We start from the raw sequence: 21552 nt of genomic DNA on the forward strand, positions 1-21552 counted from the left end.
TGTCATTATTTCTTTCCCACAGGCTCGCGCCTCCACCCTTCCCCTATGACAGCTGACTCTGAGTTTGGTTTGGTAATGTTCATAGATTTTTGAAATCAGAGGAGAGTGTCCAAGTGTCGCAAACAAGGCGCAGATTGTTTAAAAAAAAAAGTCAAATCAATTTGTTTCACGCGAAAGTGTTCCAATTTTGAGATAGATGTAAATGTCACACAATTTCTCCCTTTACTTATTCAAATGCACATCTCCTCCATTGGTTAGATTTGATGAGGGTGTGGTCTCACTTAAGAGCAGTTGACATAGCCCTCACTGGCAATGGGCTTTAACAAGGATGCGGTCAGTGTAGGAACAGAGAAAAAGTGTTCCGAGGGGGGAAAAAAACAAGAATCAGAAGGTTTGAAATGTTTTGAGTTGGTGCGATGTGCTCTCCGGAGCGCTCCCGATCAGCGTGGGGCATAAGGAGTGAGCAGAACCGGTGTTCTCTTCTGTTCACAGCAGCAACCAGTAGATTCTGAGCATCAGGTGAACATTTCATATAGTAGCTGTAGCCTGCTTCTTCTTCTTTTACCCGGGGCTTCTATACACTCCACTTTAACCACAGGGCAGATGGGACGCAGAAAAACAACTATGACCAAAGAATCCGCGCCCTGACGCGCTCCGGTGCGTGCATGCTGGACCGGTGAGTGTGTGGACTAGTATGAAGCGCCATGGCTTGGTGTGACCGCGGGGTTCAAACGCTGTTGGCCACTGTGGGGGCTTTCGCTGCCTTTAGCCTGATGACCATCGCCATCGGCACGGACTACTGGCTCTATTCTCGGGCATACATCTGCAACGGCACTAATGCCACCACAGACGAGACACAGCCACAACCCAAAAGTAAGAAGGGCGATCTCACCCACTCTGGGCTGTGGAGAATCTGCTGTATCGAGGGTAAGCTCTGCTCACTTTGTGGATTTAACTGTGCTCATGTTTGACAAAAACACGCCGGGTTTCTAGTGAAATGTTGTTAAAAATATAGCACATTTTATTCTCCTAGAAACTATTTTTTTTTGGGGGGGGGGGTTTCGTATGAACCTTTTGCTTCCCAGTGTGTACAATCAGTCTCAGTCTGAGCGCACAAAGGACGCCTTCCCTTTACGCATGCCAAGTGTCTCTTTCTGGAGATGGGCGCACAATGAGAAAGAGATCACACACGCGGAACAACTTTCAGGTGATATAGAATGAGACAGAAAAAACAAATATGCACACATTTATAGATTTGAGGGGCATAAAAACGGGAAAGAAACCGGCGTTGCCCCGCGTACACGCTCTTCTCGAGCTGTCTGCCAACTGTTACATCTCATTGTTCAAGCGCAGGCCCACACAGTCAACTCGGCTGAATAGTCTGCAAACGAATATGATGCCAAGACGGCGCGTCTGAGCCCATTCACTTTTAAGCTGGCAGGAAATGTGCGCGCTATCAGTCTACTTTCATTCATGTCTTCATTGTATCCGTTGCTGTTGCTTGGCAACATCCCTGAAATTGCTATGGAAACATGCCCGGTGATTTAAAAATAGATGACTCTGAGTTCACGTCACGTCCGAGCAAAAAAAGAAAAAAAAAACTTATTTGTTGTTATAGAGCATCAGGTAAACAATATGTTTTTCACAAGCTCAACCTTCCCGAATGTGTTTTGAGGGGTTTCTTTTTTTTCTTCTCCCCTGCTCCCCCTTTTTCTGATTACATGTTCGATAAGGAGGTGCGCTGGCAGTGACGTCTTATTTCGGAGGCAGACTGGCACTCATTCATTGACCAATCTTCCTTCCGACCACCTCTTGACTTCTTGCCTCAGAGAGTGGCTTCAACTGATCGGTTTGCTTATGGCACAGACGTCTGTTATGACGCAGTGATTGATAGAAGACAGTTTGAAGCAAAACGAGCAGAAAAATAAATAAAACACAGAAGAATAAATGACAAAGGAAAAAAAAGAATCATCAGATGGACAGCCAACAAGAATTCAGTATATTTTGCTTGGAATATGCGAACAAATCTCTCATGAGCTGAATGTAAAGTTGTTGTATCTCCCAGAGGGGGGGGGGGGGGCTACACCTGATCTTAGCGTTCCCCCCCAAATCCCACTTTAACAACTGTTTATATATATTGGATTTCATTCTATATAGAAGTACAGAATACATCTCCTGGTGTATGTTTTTCTTTTCTTGTCTTTTTTTTTTTTTGAGGACACTTGTATCCGAAAAAAGGAAAACACAGCTCTGTATACAATGCCTGTGCAGCCTATGTAAAATCAGCTGGTGTCAGAATCAGTGCTTTTCCATTTCTGCAGTTTGTTCTGTTGATTATGAGCCTGTTTTGAATCACATGTCCTGGAGCTAATGTCATCAGAGGCCACATATCGGGAAGGATTGAGCTGTCGTCATTGATTTGACTGTTCTGGGCTCACGCTGTGGGTGAAGGTGGACGGCTTGGAGAGGAGAACATCCTCGTTTGTTACGAGTAGATAGTTTCACTTCTGTGCCTCTGCCTAAAACTATAAGCTGGAGGCTCTGTTGTCATGGAGACTCATAAGTGTAGAGGAGAACACAAGCGAGGAAGTTCCCCCCCACCACCACCACTGCCACCACTTCTACCACCTTCACCATTACTCCAACCACAAATGTACACACACCCCTCTGGCCATAAAGACAAACAGACTGGGTTATTGACGGGGACGCCTCTGTGTGTATCACAGCTTCTGGAGAAAACATCATCACATTTTGCTGAACAGATTACAGCAACAGCATGTCTTTCTCTCAGTCACATCAAATCTCTGGAACACAGCAGCTGTTAAGCCCCATTTTTTTCCCTTCCCAGAATCCAGTGATGAATGTGTTTAACATTTCTGGACACTCTTCTTTCTTTTCTTTTCTTTTTTTTTTTTTTACCTCCTCTCTCGTCTCTCTCTCTCTCTCTCTCAGCAGGCCTGAATGACAATTAAGGAGTAGGCAGGAATATATAAAATGAGTCTACTTTATCGGAAGGTCATTATTTCCCTCCTCTGTGGAGTCTTTTGCATTTCACCGCCGCTGTTTTGACTTCTTTTCCCCTTTAATGTTTGTTTTCCCACATGAATATTGTAAGGCCACGGAGTGCACCTCATTTGCAACAGAATCGGCAAGCATCAGAGACTATTGCTTGTGACTCTAGTAAATACAACCAGCTTTTTAAAACGAGAAATAACCTAATGAACAATCCAATTACCAGGTACATATTTGCAGTAAACGTCCCAGCTGGTGGCGGATTGGTGTGAGTCGGGAGGCAGCTGTTTTTCTTGGGGGTCAGTGGGAGCGCTAGTTTAGGTTGTGTGGGGGTCACTTTGCTATTCTTGCCATTTTCTAAGAGTCTGTAATTAAAATGTAACAACTGAGAAGTCGTGAAGGGGCACTAATTAGCCAGCAGGGCCCAACTTCTAACACCAGTCATGCCATGCTCTGTTCCTCAGGTTGATGCGATGTTTTCCTCTGTTTTATAGGTTTAAGTCCTCAGTTCTCCTCATTCTGTTCTGTGTTATTGCACTTAGCTCTTTGTTACTTCGATAGTTTCCACAGATCCACGGTTTATGTCACTGTGAAGGTTCTCAGTCATCCAGGTCATTGTAGTCAAAGGAGCTTGCAAAGAAAAGCGTCTGGACTTCTTTAGTTGCTTGAAAGCAACTAAAGAAGTCCAGACGCTTTTCTTTGCAAGCTCCTTTGACTACGGTTTATGTCATTGGGACCAAGAAAAATCTTTGCCATCAGCCTGTGAAATGTGAATATTTGCTTGTTCATCAGTTTAAAAAAGCAGTTTTTTGACTTTAGAAAATTACTGACAGATGCTTTTTCTAAACTTACTTCTGTTATTGAAGATAGTTAGCATCAGATCCGCTGATAATGAAATGAATTGTAGTTTTATGGAATAGTGCGCCTTTGCTCATCTCATATTTAGGGTCTAGGGGCTGGTGTCTTTAGGATGAAGCTCATAAAGTGGTGATTTTGAAACCTCTGCAAAAACAGCTGATGAAAAACAGTTGATGATTAATCTAAGTTGATCTCTTCAAACCTTTAAATCCCACACCCTCGTCTTTGTGCTGTACATAACCGCCACTGCAAATTAGCGGACTTAAAAAAATTTCTTGGTGCTTTTTAGTCTTTGTTGCAATAGGAACGTAAATAAAAGACAGGAAAGGTGCAAGAAAGAGCAGGGCAAAAATGATCTCAGGGCAGATTTGAACCCAGGCCTCTAGAGCTACAGTACCATCACCTGTTTCCAAGACTGGAGAGGATTGTCAGAAGTGTCATTTTTCTGTGTTGGCAATCACATGTGGGATGGCAATTTATGTTTGGCCCACATCTGCAGTTCTCTTATGTTTCTCTCACAGCTTGTGTTGACTGACAGTGCTGACTCAGGATGAGTCACAGCCACAGGTCTCCATTATATGGGCCGGATGTCAGGTGGGCATCTGGCCCACAAAACAGTTTCTGTAACCCAAGGAAGGCCATCCTCAAAACTGAGTGTCCAAAGTAGCCCAGATTAAGCCAGAAAAGTGTCTGCACCTTTTCCTCCTGCCTGTGTACTAACCCGAGACTGTCTGCACGGTGTGCCTTCGCGTTTAGTCTGCACATTTTGTTTCTGTAGCACATTTAAAATCCAAGCGTTTTACAATAAAAACAAAAGAGCTTCTAAAACTCGTCTACTCCTCTACTTACATCCACATCATTCATGTAACATAACACAACAATAAAGCCTTCAGGTTTCTGAAGGCTTTTCAAAGAAAGGCATATCTTTAGCTTAGATTCAAAGACAGTTACATGTTTATCTGATGCCAAGTTTTATTTTGCTGTTTTTACTGCCTGCACGTTTTTTCAGTGTTTTTATCATCTGTGTTAAGCACACTAAGTTTACTTATAATAAAAAATTGGTATAAATAAAATTTGCATTGGAATTGCCACTTCAGAGGCAATCAGAACAGCAAAGACCCACTTGAAATAATGGCAGGATGGTCAGGACTGATTGGGAAGCAGACCTTAATGAGCTTGAAGGAGTGTGTGGACCCAGTCTAACTACCACATATACAGGTGCAAGATTGTTTAAGGCTTTTAATAAAAACAGTGATGCTTTATGTTGGATTCTGTTCCTGTGACATTTTGGAATAATTGTCAATGAGCAAGAGATGATTGACCAACTACAGCATACAGTGCTTGGCAGTAGTCCAGTCTAGATGTAACAAAAGCAGCAATTTTAACCTCGTAATTCTTGAAAAGGTGGAAGAGGTGTTTTTTAACTCCTTCTGACGAGATCTAGATTTACTGTTGTGGTCAAACACCTAAAAAACCTTAAAATATAGATGACAAAACTTACTGGCTTACCCTTGTGCAAAGATTTATCCTGTGGTTTGGGATTACACTGGCTCTGCAAGTGATGGAACATATCATGTTGCTGACATAATCAGTCTCATAAAGTGGCGTCTTTCTGTCATTTGCACAGGGCTCTTTAAGTTATTGCTCCTCACAGCCTCATTCACACACACAGTACCAACAGCACCTCTAATGAGTGAAGCCACATCACACAATGTATCTGTGCATACACATTAGTAAACTTTGATAAATTGATCAGACACTTATTAAAATGTAGCTCATAAACTATGACTCTGTGTGAGTCACCTGCCTGAAGTTACAGCCACGATGTCATTTGCTTTCAGATCCTGATCAAGTCTGTCTCTGGGGATAATTTATCATAAGTAATTAATGAAGTAACCACTGCTGTGCTCCAAGTGTAAAAGCCAGCAACTTTCTCATTTTGGTGAGCAAATGGATTGTGGTGCTGTCGCTGTGCTGCAGGTAGAGTCAGCAGTGAGTTACTCTGTTTCTTAACAGTCAGTCTGCAACAAAGTAAAGACTTTGTAACATCAAATCTTCGGTGTATATAGATGTAAAACTGTAGAGGGAAAATTCAACATACATGAAAAGCGTTTGGTCATTTTGGAGAAGCCAGTGTGTGCCCGCAGCAAGGAAAGGCACATGTTTTTCACCTATGTGATGTTTATATACTGAAGCTGCTGCTGAAATATAGTTGTTGTTTTTTTTTAAGTCTGGGTTGTTTGTCACATGAAAGGTAATGAAAGGAAAAGATTTCGATCTGAATCGCAAACCAGATACACACCATGGTAATGATTCAGTTTAACTCAGTTCAATTCAATTCTATTTATATAGTGACAATTTACAACAAGGCGCTTTAACCACAAGTAAGCCAGCAGTCTGAGAGCAGATTGTCAAGATTTATAAATGGCTAGACGTGTTTACTTGGTTTAGGAGAACAGGTGGCTAAGAGAGGCTCCTTAGGTGGGCTGGTTTCTGAGAGAGGTGTGGGCTGAATGGTGAAGAATGGGCAAGCAGGTGGGTCGTGGGGAGGTATTGGGATCCAAAGGCAGCTCTTGCGCTCCAGCAAATTCATCACCGTAGTGGATGGAACGATCAGGCAGAGAAGCATTGCTGCAGACGGTCCTCAAGACAATTAAGACAATCCAGATGATGACAGTGAGTTGAAGGTGTGCAACAGCCGACCAGGAAGAGCCAAGAAAAGCCAAGAACAAAATTAAAATGTGCCAGGCCTGCCCTGAAGCCTAAGACAAAGTGCTATATTGGAGTGATATTGTACTATAAGGTCTTTCAGACAAGCCGGGACCTGAATATTCAAGACCAACACTTCAAGATTCTACAGGGATCCAATGAACAGAAGCCAATATGTCTCTGGTTCTAGTCCATGTAATGATATTATACAGACAAGCAACAGTGGAAAGTAACAGAATTCATTTGGAAAAATATCAACCGTATGACATAAAATTCCAAAGAGCACCTGTGCAGATATGTTAAAGCTTTCTCATTTGAATCCACACTCTTACAATGACCTCACAAGCACCATGTTGAGAATCCATTATACATGTACATTTTTAAATGAGTGGCAGAGCATAACAGGCTTCACAGCAGACTACGTGATAGATCACAGTTTTCTTCCAACAACTTGGAACCCAAGCGGAGCTGTGTTTGAAGAAATTGCAGCCTGGTGACAATTTAATTAACCAACTGTCAGTCATATCAACACTGAATCACTGATGTCTTCGCCAAATTGCTTTTCTCTCATCCTCACTTGGACTGAAAAGAAAGGAGGGGTTTGTTTTATTACACAGAGCTTTTTTCTTCTTTTTCTTCTTTTTTCACCCCTGTCCTGCCATCCTCAGCTCGCAGCGCAATAATCGTACGGAATCAGTGCGAGTCGTTTGTGGTATCGTCGCTTACAGTGTTTTGTCTGTTAACGGCTTCATAAAATGGATTCATCCCTCCTTTTTCTGTAAAGCTCAGAGCGCTCTCCCTCATCAGCTGCTCTCCGTCGCAGATCTGAAAGAAGTAAGGATAATAAAGCAGAACAGGTTGCTGCTGAGCCCGTTTGTTGTAAAGAGTGTAAGGTGCATCGCTTAGAGGAGGCTACGCAGCTCCAGTGAAATGCAACATTGATGTCCCTTTTGATTGGTTCACACATCAATCTATCCAGAGCCAGCAAGGTGTGAAAACGAGGAAGTGAGGGAACGTGTCGCATGAAGCTTACTGCCATCACCTGCAGTTCGCCTGCAGACACCGGGGTGAGCGAGCAGTGACTTGATGAGACAACGTTATTTGGTGTATTCCACCGAGGCCGCCCTGTCATTTGCTATAGGCTGAGCTGCTCTAATTCAAAACAACGACAACGTGCATCATGCTGTTGCCAGTGGCACCACAGCTGTGGCAGCTGCTTCCAATAAATGTGTGTAAGTGTGTATGAACACATGTTTTGGGTTTTTTTGTTGTTGTTTTTTGTATAGGCGCGTGCCCATTTGTGTTCACAGCCATGCCCGCTTAAGCACTGACAGATCTTTGAAGGGGGAAGTCTCTTATTTAACGGGTATCATGATATAATGAAAATGTCAAATGCATCCTCTGAGATTGTTTATGTAAATGAGCTTATTAAAAACTTACAGGGGTTGCCATGGAGAAGAGAGAAACGGGATGCTCAGCATGGGGTTTCACAACTCGAATAAGGCCCTGGGAACCCATCATTTCCCCACTAATATGTTGACTGTGTAGGAATAATTCCCAGTTTGTTTCGACCCAGTCATACTGGAAGCATCAACCTGATAAGCACGGGTTTTTTTTAGTTTTTTTTTTTTTGTTTGTTTTTTAATCACCAGCACTCCTGCAGCTGATCTCAGATCTCTGCCCTTAAACGCTCTCTCCCCGTCCTAATTTCTTTCTCCTTTTTAAGGTTGGCTCCTATCTTTACGCCATCCTCACCGTTCCTCTGCTCGCCTTTGTTGTTTCATTTCCTTGTACCTTCTTCCATTGTTTAATCTCTGCTTCACCCCTCCTCCTCCCACCTGCTCAGTATTCAGACTTTATTTCATTTCATGAAGGGTCCATCTCACAGCCTGCACACACACACACACACACTAAACCCTGACATTGTGTTGATAACTGTCACTCATAAATCATTAACCTTGAGGCATCCACTTATAAAAAGATTTCCAATCAGTACCAACATTGTCCTCTATCTCTTCCAATCTACATCTCTCTCTCTCTCTCTCTCTCTCTTTCTCACTCTCTCTCCAACACACACACACACACACACACACACACACACACACACACACACACACACACACACACACACACACACTTGTTTTGGTATCTTAATGAGGACATCTAATTGACATGATGCTTTCCCTAGGCGCTAACCCTAACCATCAAAAATAAATGCCTGATCCTAACCCTCAAACTAAACCTAACCATAACCTTATTGTAACAATGACACTAAAAACACATTTTGAGCTTCATAAATGCCTTCAAACTCGTGTTGATGGGCATTTTGTCCCGAAGTGACTGTTGGTCCCCACGAATATAGCAGCTTGCCAATTTTCTGTCCTCACAAAGATGTCTAAACATCTAAACGCACACACACACAGAGGAAAACAGAGGCGTCAGACTGGCTGAGTAGCTGAGACTGGACTGGCTATTAGTAACATTTTAGGTTCACAGTGAAAGGTTTGTTTTTGCAAGCAGCGTATAAAAAGTGTAAAATCACTTGGATGCAGAAGCAGAAAAAGACACAGCCAATCATGCAAACAGAAATGCGCGTGTAAAATCTGCAACAAGCCTTGCCGCTCCAGCACGATCCGGTATTTACACAGCAATTAACAGCACAGCTCAGGTGCCTGTTTTTTTGCTGTTTAACCACATGAGCCAGATGTGTGTGCGTGTGTTTCTTTTTTTTCACAAGGCACAAAGTCTCACGTTGCTGCTTAAAATAGTCCAAAACCCTTTTTTTTCCATCAGTGACTATACACAGAAACTTGTGCTCCATTTCCACAGACTGATTTGACACTAATTAATTTGATGTCCCTTATAAAGCAGCAGACCTAGTTAATGGAAGCGAGTGTGCCCTTAAAAGCTGAGCGACAGAGAAAGGTGGTTCGGTGGCTCACCCTCAGGCACCTGGGAAATGGAGTTGACAGGTATCTGTCTGTGTGCTGTTAATGGGAAGGTTGGTGTTCATGCAGCGGGTCAGGTCCCATCTCTTTTGTCTTTTAGACCGGGCGGAGATGAAAGGGGGAATATATTTTCGACATGGGTAGAAGTCTTTATGCTTACAGAGGCAGGCAAAGCTTAACTGAGCCTCAGCTAATGAACCATTCACAGACCCCTTTTTCCCTAAACACCAATTGTCCAATGATGGTGAGGCAACTAGCAAAGCTATGTCAGGCTTTCATCGTCCTCACAAGCCAAAGTAGGGGGCAGGTCCTTCAATATGAGAGATAAATGACTTTAATAAGTTTAAAGAGCCTCTTTAGCCTCTAAAAGCACAAACCCAAAAGAGAAAGGAAAATATTTAATAATGTCCTCATGTGTTAGAACATAGGTTTAATAGAGTATGAGGACTATTAGCATATTATTAACAAAACACAATACTTTAACATGAGTCACATATACAATAAGAGGTGTCCGATTTTTACATTTTCCCTATCGTTTAGCAACATGCTAGGTGGCAGGGATTATGGCCAATATCTCTGCACACAACCTCAAACAAGCACACATGAACATGCAACACATAGGCTGTAGAGATGTTTATGTAAATATATGCAAATTAGAGCCCAGTGCAGCCCATCTCTAATACTTTGGATGTTCCTCCTAGAATAAGTGTGTTCATATGGTTAATGAATAGTCAAAGAGCTCACTGCATTACCACTACTGCACAGAGCACATCCATTAACCCCACCCCTAACCCCTTTTTCTCTTCACAAGGTGTTGTTTATACTCGCGCTCAATTACAGCTCAGGGCCTCTCTGAGCTTTAACCTCTCCCTCCCTCTTTCCTCTTTCTTTCATTCGCTCACCTTGGCGTTAAAAGCTTCCCGCACAGTCTATTGTTGTGTTGTTTAAATAGACTTCTTGTTCTGGCATTCAACCATTCACCTGAGCTGGATTTGGACACGCACCACAAGCCATCAAATCCCTACGGGCATTGCAATCTTAATCACACAGCTATATAGTCCTGCCGCTTTTTCTTCTTCAAATGCGTGTGCACTGAACTGTGATTTCAACTTTGCAGAATTCACAGTCTACTCAGCGAGCTCTTAACAATAGTTTTGGTCAAAGGTCAAAGTCTTAACAATGGAATCTGGGAAAACGTGTAGCCTTTGCATGCTGCATGTACAGATTCAAGTAAATGTTTCCAGCCTAACGCTGAAAGAAGAGAAAAGGTAAAGGAAAAAAGAGCTTATTATGAAAGAGGGGAAGGCTTTTTAACATCATGAACACACAAACATTTGCCTGATAGTTGACCAAATGAATCCCAGTGGAAGCCATGCTGTGTTTCACTTTTACCTTGAAGAAGAAGCACTATTAAACGTGAAAAATTGTCTGAGGTCATCTGAGAAGTGTCTTCTCACTCCATCTTCTTTTATCTAGATCCACTAAAGCATCTTATCTCTGCAGACTTAGCAAAGACATCTGTATTTATACATCAGATGAAGATTTTTAATAAGCTAGGGAGATACAAATAAATTTTATTCAGTTCATTTCACTTTTATTTATATTGCACCAAATCACAACAAAAGTAGCCTCAAGGCTTTTTATATCTTAAAGGCCCCATAATAATATAGGCTCATGGAGGGTCAGCTATCTGCTGTGACCTACTGGGGGTAGAGTAGGGAAAGAGGACAAAGGACACACTGTGGTAGAGAGTCAGAAGTTAATAATAACTAAGTAATTGCAAAGGGGAATATAAACCCATAAAGAGTAGAAAAGAGGTGAGTAAAGAAGTCCACCAGTCCTAACTACAAGCTTTATCAGAAAAGAAAGTTTTAAGCCTAATCTTAAAAGTAGAGAGGGTCTGCCTCCCAAATCCAAACTGGTAGCTGGCTATACCAGAGAGATGCCTGAAAGCTGAAGGCACCTTTGGAACCACGAGTAAACCAGCAGTCTGAGAGCAACATGCTCTATCGGGGTAATACTATATCATGAGGTCTTCACGATAACCTGGGGCGTGATTATTTAAGACCATGTGTGAGAAAAAAGATTTTAAATTCTATTAGTGAATTCAAAGGAGCCAATAAAGAGAAGACCCCAAAATGAAAAAAGAATGTGCTTAGAGGCTTCAACTGGGAGTGAGCTAAGTGGGCAGATTTTAGTCAGTGATGTCCATCTTTTCATTGACAACATCCGTCTATGGATATCCAGACAGCTGAACACAAATAACCATAAACATATTCATCAAAGGGTCAGGCAGTGAGAGAGTGTGTGGGATAGATCAAGTGCTGCAGGTAATGTGCGAATGTCGTTTGTAGTGTAAAAACTTTGAGTTGTCAGTAAGACTAGAAGCATTTTTACCAGTGTTTCCAGGACCACATTTTGCATAAGCAGCACACACACACTAACACACAGCTCACAGACCCACAAGGTCAAACCACACTGACCTGTGTCTATGCCACGGTGACAAAGACGCATTGCCACTGCTGGTGGAAAAAAAAAAAGTTGCCCACAGGGAGGAAGCATCAGCCGCTATCACGCAACGATTCCACCCACGAAATGATTATATAGGTTGTTTGTTCTTTCTGTCTGAAATGACTCACATAAACACTACTGATCTGGCATATATAGCAACAAAAATCTGCATTAAGTGGCAGGTGAAGTGCTGGTGGAATAAACACGCCTAACTTCCCACTGGGGAAGCTCGACTCTTGTCCAGGACCATCTTTAAGTTTCGCTTTCTGTCAAAATGTCTTCCTTAGGGTTGCGAGTAGATTATCGCCCGTTTTTCAACACACTGTTTTCCCAGCAACCATTTTGGCATGAAGTACTAGGTAAACACAGGTGTTACTAATTACATTAATGTCGTTTGATCCTGTCCTTAATTAATGTGAACAGCAGCACCTGTGTTTGTAGATTTTAATTGGAAAGGGATGTTTTGAAAAAGGTCACTGTTTAAACATGTTAGGCAGCACCATGCTCCTATGAGTTGTACGTTGTTACGGGGGGAAGGTGGAGGGGATTAACAAAAATAGGAAAGAAATCACCCTAAATGTTTAAATCAAATGCAGCCTTGATGTGTACAGCGGGCTAGTGAGGCTCATTCTTTTGCTTTTCGCCCTGCAGGCATTAATCAAGGCAGCTGTTACAGAATCAACCATTTCCCTGATGACAACGACTATGACACAGACAGTTCGGAGTATCTGCTACGTAAGTGTTCCCGACTTGTACATTTCGTCTGGTACCGGTAAAACTGTGTTACTCCTAAAAGGAAAAACAGGAAGTCCTCTGACATTCAGCATCTTGTCATTTGATTGTGAAAGCAGACAGATAACTCACTTATCTATGTAGAGTCAGAAAGATATACGAGACAGTGAGGTTTCACACATTTCAAAGCTTAAAGTCATTAAAGCATTATTAAACACTATTATGTTTACAAGCAATTTTTTGGCTGTATCTATTGGATAGCCTTCATCTTTATTCTACTCATTAACTGATGTCTTAGATTTTACATTTCAGTTGCAAAATCACTGTTACAATGAGTCTAAACCAGAGTTTTCCTTGTTTTTCTTTGAAAAACTGGCTTAAACATGACTTGTGATTAGTCTGATACACAATGAATATTCTGTCACTGGAGACCCATCACTTAAAGCTGATTCAGAATCTGCCTAATATGCAAGAACAAAGGAGACTTGTCAAGTCCAAACTCAGTCCATTAACCAGTCTAAATAAAAGGAGGGCTTAATAAAGGACTTTACAGTTGAATAAGCTCATTCATCTTTGGAAACCTGTAAAATGGCACAGTGATTCATTTTAGGGTTGGTGATAGTCAGCGAGAGTGCGTGTTGCAACCCACAGCTGATTAGCAAAGCTTTGTCACAACAAAGCCCCAAAGCATGACTAATAATGGAGCTTAAAAAACAGATCAAAGAAGAGGTTGAAAAGAAGTGGTACTGGACTCGAAAGGTTAATAAAAAATATATATTTTATAATATATTTGATAATTTATGAAACTTGGTTGTTACATTACAGTCTTGAAATAAACTGCATTTTTAAAGCCGTTTACAGTGACTCCTCCATCCACTGCAGGTGTAGTTCGCGCCTCCAGTGTGTTCCCCATCCTCAGTACCATCCTGTTGATGCTCGGCGGGCTGTGTGTTGGGGTGGGCCGAGTCTACAACAAGACAAACAATGTGCTCCTAAGCGCTGGTATTCTCTTCGTAGCTGCAGGTGAGCTGGAGGAAACATGCACTGTCATCCATGTTTACAGTCAAGTCCAGTCTTGCATGCTGGTTTTACAAATGGAGGGAAGTAACTTGTACTTTGTCAGAGGTGCAATCATGATGATGAGCTTTATTTGCCACTAAAAAAAAAGGCACCATATCCATTCTTCACATATCTTACAATACCAAGCAAAAGTCTTGCATGGCCCCTGATTTATTTATATTAGAAAAATGAGAACCAGGTTCAGAGAATTAGTAAGACATATGCAGAAATAGATGGAAATACTGCAAATAAGGCAAAAATAGGGTTTGTACAATTTAAATGAGCTTGAAAGTCAATATTTGGTATGACCACCTTCATTTTTAACACAGCCTGAGCCACAGCAGTCTCTTAGGAAAGCTTACTTGGCATTTCTTTAAGTAGTCTTCAGGAATAGTTCTCCAGGCGTCTTGAAGGACATTCAAAGCTCTTCTTTGGATGTTGACTGCTTTTTGTTCTGATCTCCTTCAACATGATCCAACACTGCTTCAATAATGTTGTGCTCCAGGCTCTGGGAAGGCCAATCCATGACTGATAGATTTCCAGGGATCAATGTCATGCTGAAAAATGAAGAGGTTGCCAACGTTTTCCATATGATATTATTATATGTTGGATCAAAATCAACAAAAGGGAACAAATCTACCTAAGGGTATCAATACAGGAACTTGAACATGAATCTGAGGCAGTTTTCTATTTTCCAAATTCCATAAATTACCCAAAATACCCTGACAGAGTATTTTTTTTAAATATCTGTAGGCACTTGATATTGGATCTCTCTCCTGACCACCTCCGCACATATCGATGGGGATTTGAACTAAAAATTTCAAATTTATCACTCAATAAGACCTCCAGTTCTTGTGTAATTTGGCATACCTCAGCCTTTGCAGGCCTGTTTCCCCAGCCATCCTTCCACTGAGACCATTTCTGATGAGTTTTCAGTAGATGGATCAACTGAAGAGTCAAATCCATCTCTCAGGTCCTGTGTCAAGTCTTAGCTGGATTTTTTTGACTTTCAGATACTCTTTATCTGCACTGTTTATAAAAAAAAAAAAAAAAAAAAAAAAAGTAATATAAAAGTATTTTACTGTGTATTTTACAGTTTTGTACTGTTTTTCTAGAATATCATTAAATTTACATAAATAGACTGTGATTTTACATTTCAAATGTAAATTAAATGTAAATTAACGTAAAATCAGTGTAAATGTAATAAAACATAATTTTCTTGTTCTTTAAATGTATTTGTCTGTACATATGCAAATTTAGATAGCTTCTTAGGACTTCCACTTCTTCTTTGGTCCTCTGCTTGTGCAGTTGCCCTTTCAAGGACACACTGTGCAGTTATCTAGGAATAATCTAGTTGGTACAATACTACGATTTACTTTTGTTGAACTCTGCTATTTTTGTAGATTCTGCTAAAGAGGGAAGTAATTATAGGTTTTGTTTGTGACAGTAACAAAGAGGCTAATGATTCAATTCAAAATTGTTTCTTTGCTGTTGCCTGTTATGTGTAGATACAATAATGGTTAATCCCCTGAGCTAGGTGCCTTTTTTATGCTTCAGTGAGTCATAGGTTAGTGTTAAGTGGCTTAACAAAGAAAAGTAATCCAGTGAAAATAGTCAGATACAAAGACTGGACTGAAAAAACAGTAAACGCTCCCATACTAAAAATAAATAAATAAATAAAATTTAAAGACCTTCAGAAAGCCTGGAGAACTGTTGTTAAAGACCACTTTAAGATATTACAAGCAAGTTTGGAAGCAACATATAAATAAATAAGGTGGTGGCTCAAGATTCTCTGTACTGTAAGAATCAGAGTATACACATTTAGAACCTCGGTTGTGACGAGAGCCTGTAAACGCTGGTTGTTGAAGTTTCTCGTGTTACTGAGCCTCACCTTTCATCTGTTTCTTGTTTATCAGGTCTGAGCAACATCATTGGCATCATCGTCTACATCTCAAGCAATGCAGGAGATCCCAGTGACAAACGTGATGATGACAAGAAGTACACTTACTCCTACGGCTGGTCCTTCTACTTTGGCGCCCTCTCCTTCATTGTAGCCGAAACTGTGGCCGTCCTCGCCATCAACATCTACATCGAGAAAAACAAGGAAGTTCGCTGGAAGGCGCGGCGTGAGTTTATCCGTTCACTCTCCTCCTCTTCTCCGTACTCAAGGATTCCGAGCTTTCGCTACCGCCGGAGGACGTCGCACGCCAGCTCTCATTCTACGGAGGCTTCCCGGGAGAACTCGCCCATTGTTGGTCTGAAGGGGGCGGCATCTTCCAGTGGGGCCCTGGATGAGTTGTCCATGTACGCCCTGGCAAGAGACAGCGTGACAGAGAACACGTACAGCCCTGAACATGAGGCTGCTGCTGAGTTCCTCCAGGTCCATAACTGTTTCCCCAATGATTTAAAGGATGGGGTGAATCGCAGGACCACACCAGTGTGAGCAGCATTTTGTGTAGCTCAAAGTTTACCAGATGAAGGACAGAAAAAGAAATGAATGAATGACAAAGCGTTGGGCTAACCTGCAAGAGACTGAGCACTTGTGACAACCTGGCATTTCACAGAGAGAGTGTCCACTTTGAAAAGGACCAAAGAAAGACTGGAGGACGCTTTATCATCTGCTTTTAGAGAATATTAAAGCAGAATACAGTTAATATTGTATGTGCTGTAGCCAGTCCAACATTAGCATTATCTTTCAACTGTGCCAAAATTCTTATATGAGCAGTGTGTCAATCGCAAATGATATTGGAGTAATGGTGATTGTGCTTCGTGGGTAAACCTGAGAGGGAAGAGATGTGCCATTCAGCAGTATTCTGCCCACAAATTAAATACCAAGGTGCTAACTGATATGTGCTCTTCACCATAAAGGTGTTCCCTTTGTGTGTGCGCGTGGGTGAAGTTTCTCTTCATTGCTTTCTGACAGGCAGGATCTGTTAGCCATGGTTAACATTTTGGAAACAAAGATCTTTTCTTTTATGTCTGATCCTGTAGTTTTGTTGCATAAACCTAATCAAACAATGAGTGAAAACTGAAAAAAAAGGTATAAGTAAAAAGAGTTCTTTCCCTAAAGATTTCTGCCACTGCTTATGAGCGTGGCTCTTTTTCAAACTTTGCATTGTGCCCTCATACTTAGTTCTGCTCTGTACTTTAATTGTGGGTTTGAATGAGAAAGTTTATGTACTGTGTCTTTATGAAACAGCTCAGTTGTAATGTATACAGTGTTTAATATTTGAGTAGTAGATTGTGCAAGTTAGAAAGGTAGCAAGGGTTTTGCCTCCCTTGCCGTCTCCTCCTTTTTTCTTTCCTTATTCTTCTCTGACATTTGTCTGTGGAGCAAAATGTCCTTTTCTTTGTCACTGGAGCACCTCTTTTCAATGGTCCTTTTTTTTGCCTACTTCCATATCTGCCTGCGATCCTTCCATCACACCCCCCGATGGAGGCTACATTGTGTATGTGCCTGTCACAAAAGAAGAGAAGCTGACAAAAAAAGGGCTGCCCAGAACTGTGAAAACAGCACAGGTCAGGACTTCCTTTAGCTCTGAATGGAGTCTCGACATCCAGGAGGATCGGAGCCAGGCGGCAAATGTGTGTCTGTCTGTCTGTCACAAAGCCTGGCAGTCCATCTGCTAGCCCCCCACCTACCCACCCAACCCAGCTTCTATGTCAAACAGAGGCCCCAGACAGAAGCAGAGGGAGCTGAGTGGGTCCCTGAAAGATTTGGCTATAATAACAAGATATGTGTGTTTCATCTTGCAAGTCCTTCACTGCTCTTTCTTTTAGTTTCTCAGGAAATACAGTGCAGTGTTGGCAGGTTGAACGCTTTTGAGGTCCTTGAAGAAATGGACTGTTGATAAAGATAAACCTGATGAAAAAGACAAAATGCTGTTACGGCATTAATTTAAAGCTGTGAGCGTTTGCTTGAACTTGATCTCAGAGCCAGGTTTCTTTGGGAGTCGGCTCACTCAACCACAGAATAGTATTTGATTGTATTTAGTGCGCCTGATATTCCTTTAGAGATATCACTTCACATATCCAGCTGAGCACATGTTATATGAAGCCATCAGTATGATTTGTTCTGAGTGTAAATCTTTCACTTTTATATTACAGTGTGGGGAAAAATATGTTTGTAATGTAAAGCTGCAAAGTTGTGTATATATAAGCACAGAGGAAAAAAAAGCTGAATGTGCAGAGACATGAACAGAGATTCAAAGCATTATTTTACAGAACAACAATAATGCCTTGATAAATCTGGCAGTGGTTATGTGTTTCAATTGACCTTTTTATATTCAGATAAACACACGCTGTTTTTGCTGTGAATCTATTACGTATTCTGTTTTGTACGGTGAAGTGCAGTAAGTCTGTTTAGGAAGAGAAACTATATTTTCTATTCCATGTGTATGAAGCAGCTGTATCTTACTGTATGTGCTTATGTTGATTTATGGCTTACTATGGATATAAGCACATTCTTTTTCTTCATCAAGAAAATTAACTGTAAAAATTTGAGGATGGATTTTCTGGAGGGAAGAGAGTTGGATGAGCTGTTTTGTTTAAATAGGCAGAGAAGAAAAAGTACATTTCCATGTTAAAACAACCAAACCGGCCACAATATCATCACTATTGTAAGGATATTTTCAGTGCCTTTGTTCGACGTATAATCTATTGTAAAACCTGCTTTTAATGTTCCAATCAAAAAGCATTTTTATTTAATCTGAATTTACACTGTTTTTGTCTCTGCCACTTTTTAGGTACTACCCCAAACATCACGTGTACAGATAAATAAACAAAATCAGGGTTAAACTGTGTGTTCAGCTGTGATTTTTAAGTGCACACTATCGTGTTCATAGTGGCATTACTAACATGCTAGTGGTACTGTTGGTATCATATCATCATATCATCTTTAACAGGTTGGCGGCGAAGTTATAAATCACAATCAACCTAAAAAAAAAGTTTACAGGTCTTTATGTAGTCCCATGAAAAATTAAGCACATCCAATGAGTTTATAGCTTGTAGAAGCTATAACTGGTTACACTTTATAATAACTACACACTATTAATCATTAGTAAAATACTAGTTTATACTTTTAAATAATGAATTAAGTATTAAGTAATGCTTAACCATTCCTCAACAGTGTGTTATTATTATGAACTGCTGCATAGTAACCTGGCATAATCATGATTTTTATCAGCCCCTCACATCACTGTGGAGGAGTTTTGACCCACTTATCTTGTGTTGCATCAGTTCATTGAGGTTTGGGGCATTTGCATATGCACAGCTCTCTCTGTCCCGCCATCATTTCACTCAAGTTAAGGTCCTGACTTTGACTGGGCCTTGCAATTTTTTTTTCTTTTCTGCTGTGCTTGTCGTCATTGTCCTGTTACATGGCCAAGTTTCAGCCAAGATTTAGCTGTTGGACAGCTGGCCTCACAGCTGACTCTAGCATAGTTTGGTATGCAGAGGAGATCATAGTCAACTCAAGGTGCCCCGGTCCTGTGGCTGTAAAACAAGCCCAAATCATCATCCCTCCACCAGCGTGCCTGACAGTTATGATGTGTTTGTGCTGATATGCTGTGTTTGATTTTCACGAAACATGGCACTGTGCTTCTCCACTTTTGGCCTCATGGTTTTGTGGTTTGCAAAGTTAAAGAAGAAGAGGCGTTCTCCTGCAACCCTCCCAAACTGACTTTTTTTACTGACTTGATTGTCATGAACTTTAACATTCAAGGTGTTAACGCCGGCCTGAAGAGTCTGAGATAAAGCTCTTGGGTTTGTTGCAGTTTCTCTGAACATTGCATGGTCTGACCTTGGGGCAAATTTGCTGAGACATCCACTCCTGGGAAGATTGTAGCATTGTGTTAATGCACACCTGAATGCTTCAGAGCAGCAAACTGTCAAAACTTCAGCTTTTATAGTGGTTCTCTCTATAAAAGCTGAGGATCAGTTAATCAAGTGCATTTTAGGTGCTATAGTTCAGGAGGTAGAGTTAGTCATCTACTATTTGCAAGTTAATTTCATACCTTTTTAAAGTAGTCTTATAGGGACAATGTTCTGTCAGAGATTTCTCTTGAGGTTTCTTTGAGTGCCACCTGTCTGTGTTCCCATTTAAGAAGTTTACACAGAGATTTAGTCTCCATGAGTTTACTTAACAAGCACGATCCTTGCTTATTTGTCATGTGGCCGCTGATGATCTGATTTTTAGAATTTGCATCAGAGACTTGCGACATGTTAGCAGACAGCTTTGATTGCACTGCTTGCTGCAGGTACACTGCCTTCTCTTCCTACTCGTTGATTAGTCATTCTGACGTTGAACCTGTTGATTTTGTGATAATAAACATTCACAATTTAGCAAAAAAAGGGGGGTGAAACAGCAGCAAACAAAATCAAAACGTTACCAGATTTTTAAGGGACAACTGCATCATTGCTATGCTGGCAAGTAAAGCAAATTTATCAGCTATTTACAGCCACATGCAATCCTCTTCATGCAGCTTGTTTTTCAATGAAAGTTCAATGGTTCATTCAGATGTTTGTCTGACCTTCTCAGAGTCCTAAATGCCTCTTCTATTCAGCTGCATGAGACTGAATCACTGTCATCTTGAATAAACTATGAGCCACTTCAGCCTTGGAGGCTCCACATTGTTTGACAAAGAAATAAATCAGCAGGAATCACATTGATGGCAGAGCTCTTAGATCAAAATGTTGAAAAGCTGCTGCACTCTCACTCACAGCGATACCACCTGGACAAATGAAGCAATTTTTAAGAATATATATATCAAGAGTCACCCGGCTGATTCAGTCTGTGAGCAAAGGAGAGGAATTGGTGATGCTAAATAAAGCTGCCCATATTTTCTTCCTCATTTCCAAAAGGCTATGTATTTTGTCAAATGTGTTGTAGCTGCTATTACTGCACAATACACCATATATGGAATATCTGCATCATGTGTGCTGGTGGATACACAGTGAGATACTCCACATTTAGCTTCGCATCCAAAATGAAAACTGCATTACTCATTTATAGGTGTAATTACACTGGTGTTGGTTCATTTTAATCTAATTAGGGGAATTGTCTTCAGATGTTAATATCTGATGTTGCTGTACAGCAGCTAAACCAACCCTTTGTAATTTCAGTCTAATTTTATTTTTCTTCAACCCATGCTCACAATTAACTCACAATTCACCATCCCAAATCACCTTAGCTAAACCTTGCCCCATAAATCGATGGTCAAAGCTTTTGCTAGAACAAGACAAAAACGTGAGGGTGGTGCCACCGAGGCGAACGTGCGTTGTATCCAATCCTATCGTTTTATAGAAGAATATTAACATGACCTTCATAGAAATGGCCTTGGGGCATGGGTAATCTAATTTAGCTTGAGTAATGTTGCCTGTCATTAGGAAATGAATACAGTTGGGTCCCTCTGAAGGCTGTGCAATCTAGTCTGGTATGGGTAAAATTAGCCACCAATTAAGGTTGTTTTTCATCCCGGAATAAAAACTCTAACAAGGAAGCTGGCTGCCATAATTGAAGTTAATCACTGCTGAGCTCAGACGTGGCAGTCTTGATTTCAGGAGAGGTGCTTTTGTACGTTTCGTTACTGTCATTGTACATTTCCAGCACTGACGGCTCACATGTGATACTCCCGGTAATGCTGATAACAATCCATCGAGTGGCACTCACAAGTGAGTCAGAGCTGCCTTCTTGCCAGATGCTGTCATCTCTTTTCAGTGTCTC

The 21552-nt window shown here is 41.1% G+C and overlaps 1 protein-coding gene across 1 annotated transcript; it reads left to right on the forward strand.

Annotated features, from left to right (window-relative positions):
* Positions 1-292: 292 nt before the first annotated feature.
* LOC120746423 (voltage-dependent calcium channel gamma-4 subunit-like) lies at positions 293-18626 on the forward strand. Its single transcript, XM_040051858.1, has 4 exons — positions 293-927; positions 12690-12773; positions 13653-13793; positions 15746-18626. Exons 1-4 carry the CDS (start codon positions 705-707, stop codon positions 16270-16272), a joined length of 975 nt encoding a protein of 324 aa, XP_039907792.1. The 5' UTR covers positions 293-704; the 3' UTR covers positions 16273-18626.
* Positions 18627-21552: the final 2926 nt, after the last annotated feature.

Source organism: Simochromis diagramma, unplaced genomic scaffold (genome assembly GCF_900408965.1).
Source record: "Simochromis diagramma unplaced genomic scaffold, fSimDia1.1 OVJJ01000321.1, whole genome shotgun sequence".
NCBI lineage: Eukaryota > Metazoa > Chordata > Actinopteri > Cichliformes > Cichlidae > Simochromis > Simochromis diagramma.

Bases quoted from the DNA above. Each gene is read 5' to 3' on its own strand.
- LOC120746423 (XM_040051858.1), top strand. From the start codon at position 705: ATGGCTTGGTGTGACCGCGGGGTTCAAACGCTGTTGGCCACTGTGGGG. The intron at 928-12,689 runs GTAAGCTCTGCT...TTCGCCCTGCAG, and splicing joins GAGAATCTGCTGTATCGAGG to GCATTAATCAAGGCAGCTGT. The intron at 13,794-15,745 runs GTGAGCTGGAGG...CTTGTTTATCAG, and splicing joins TATTCTCTTCGTAGCTGCAG to GTCTGAGCAACATCATTGGC.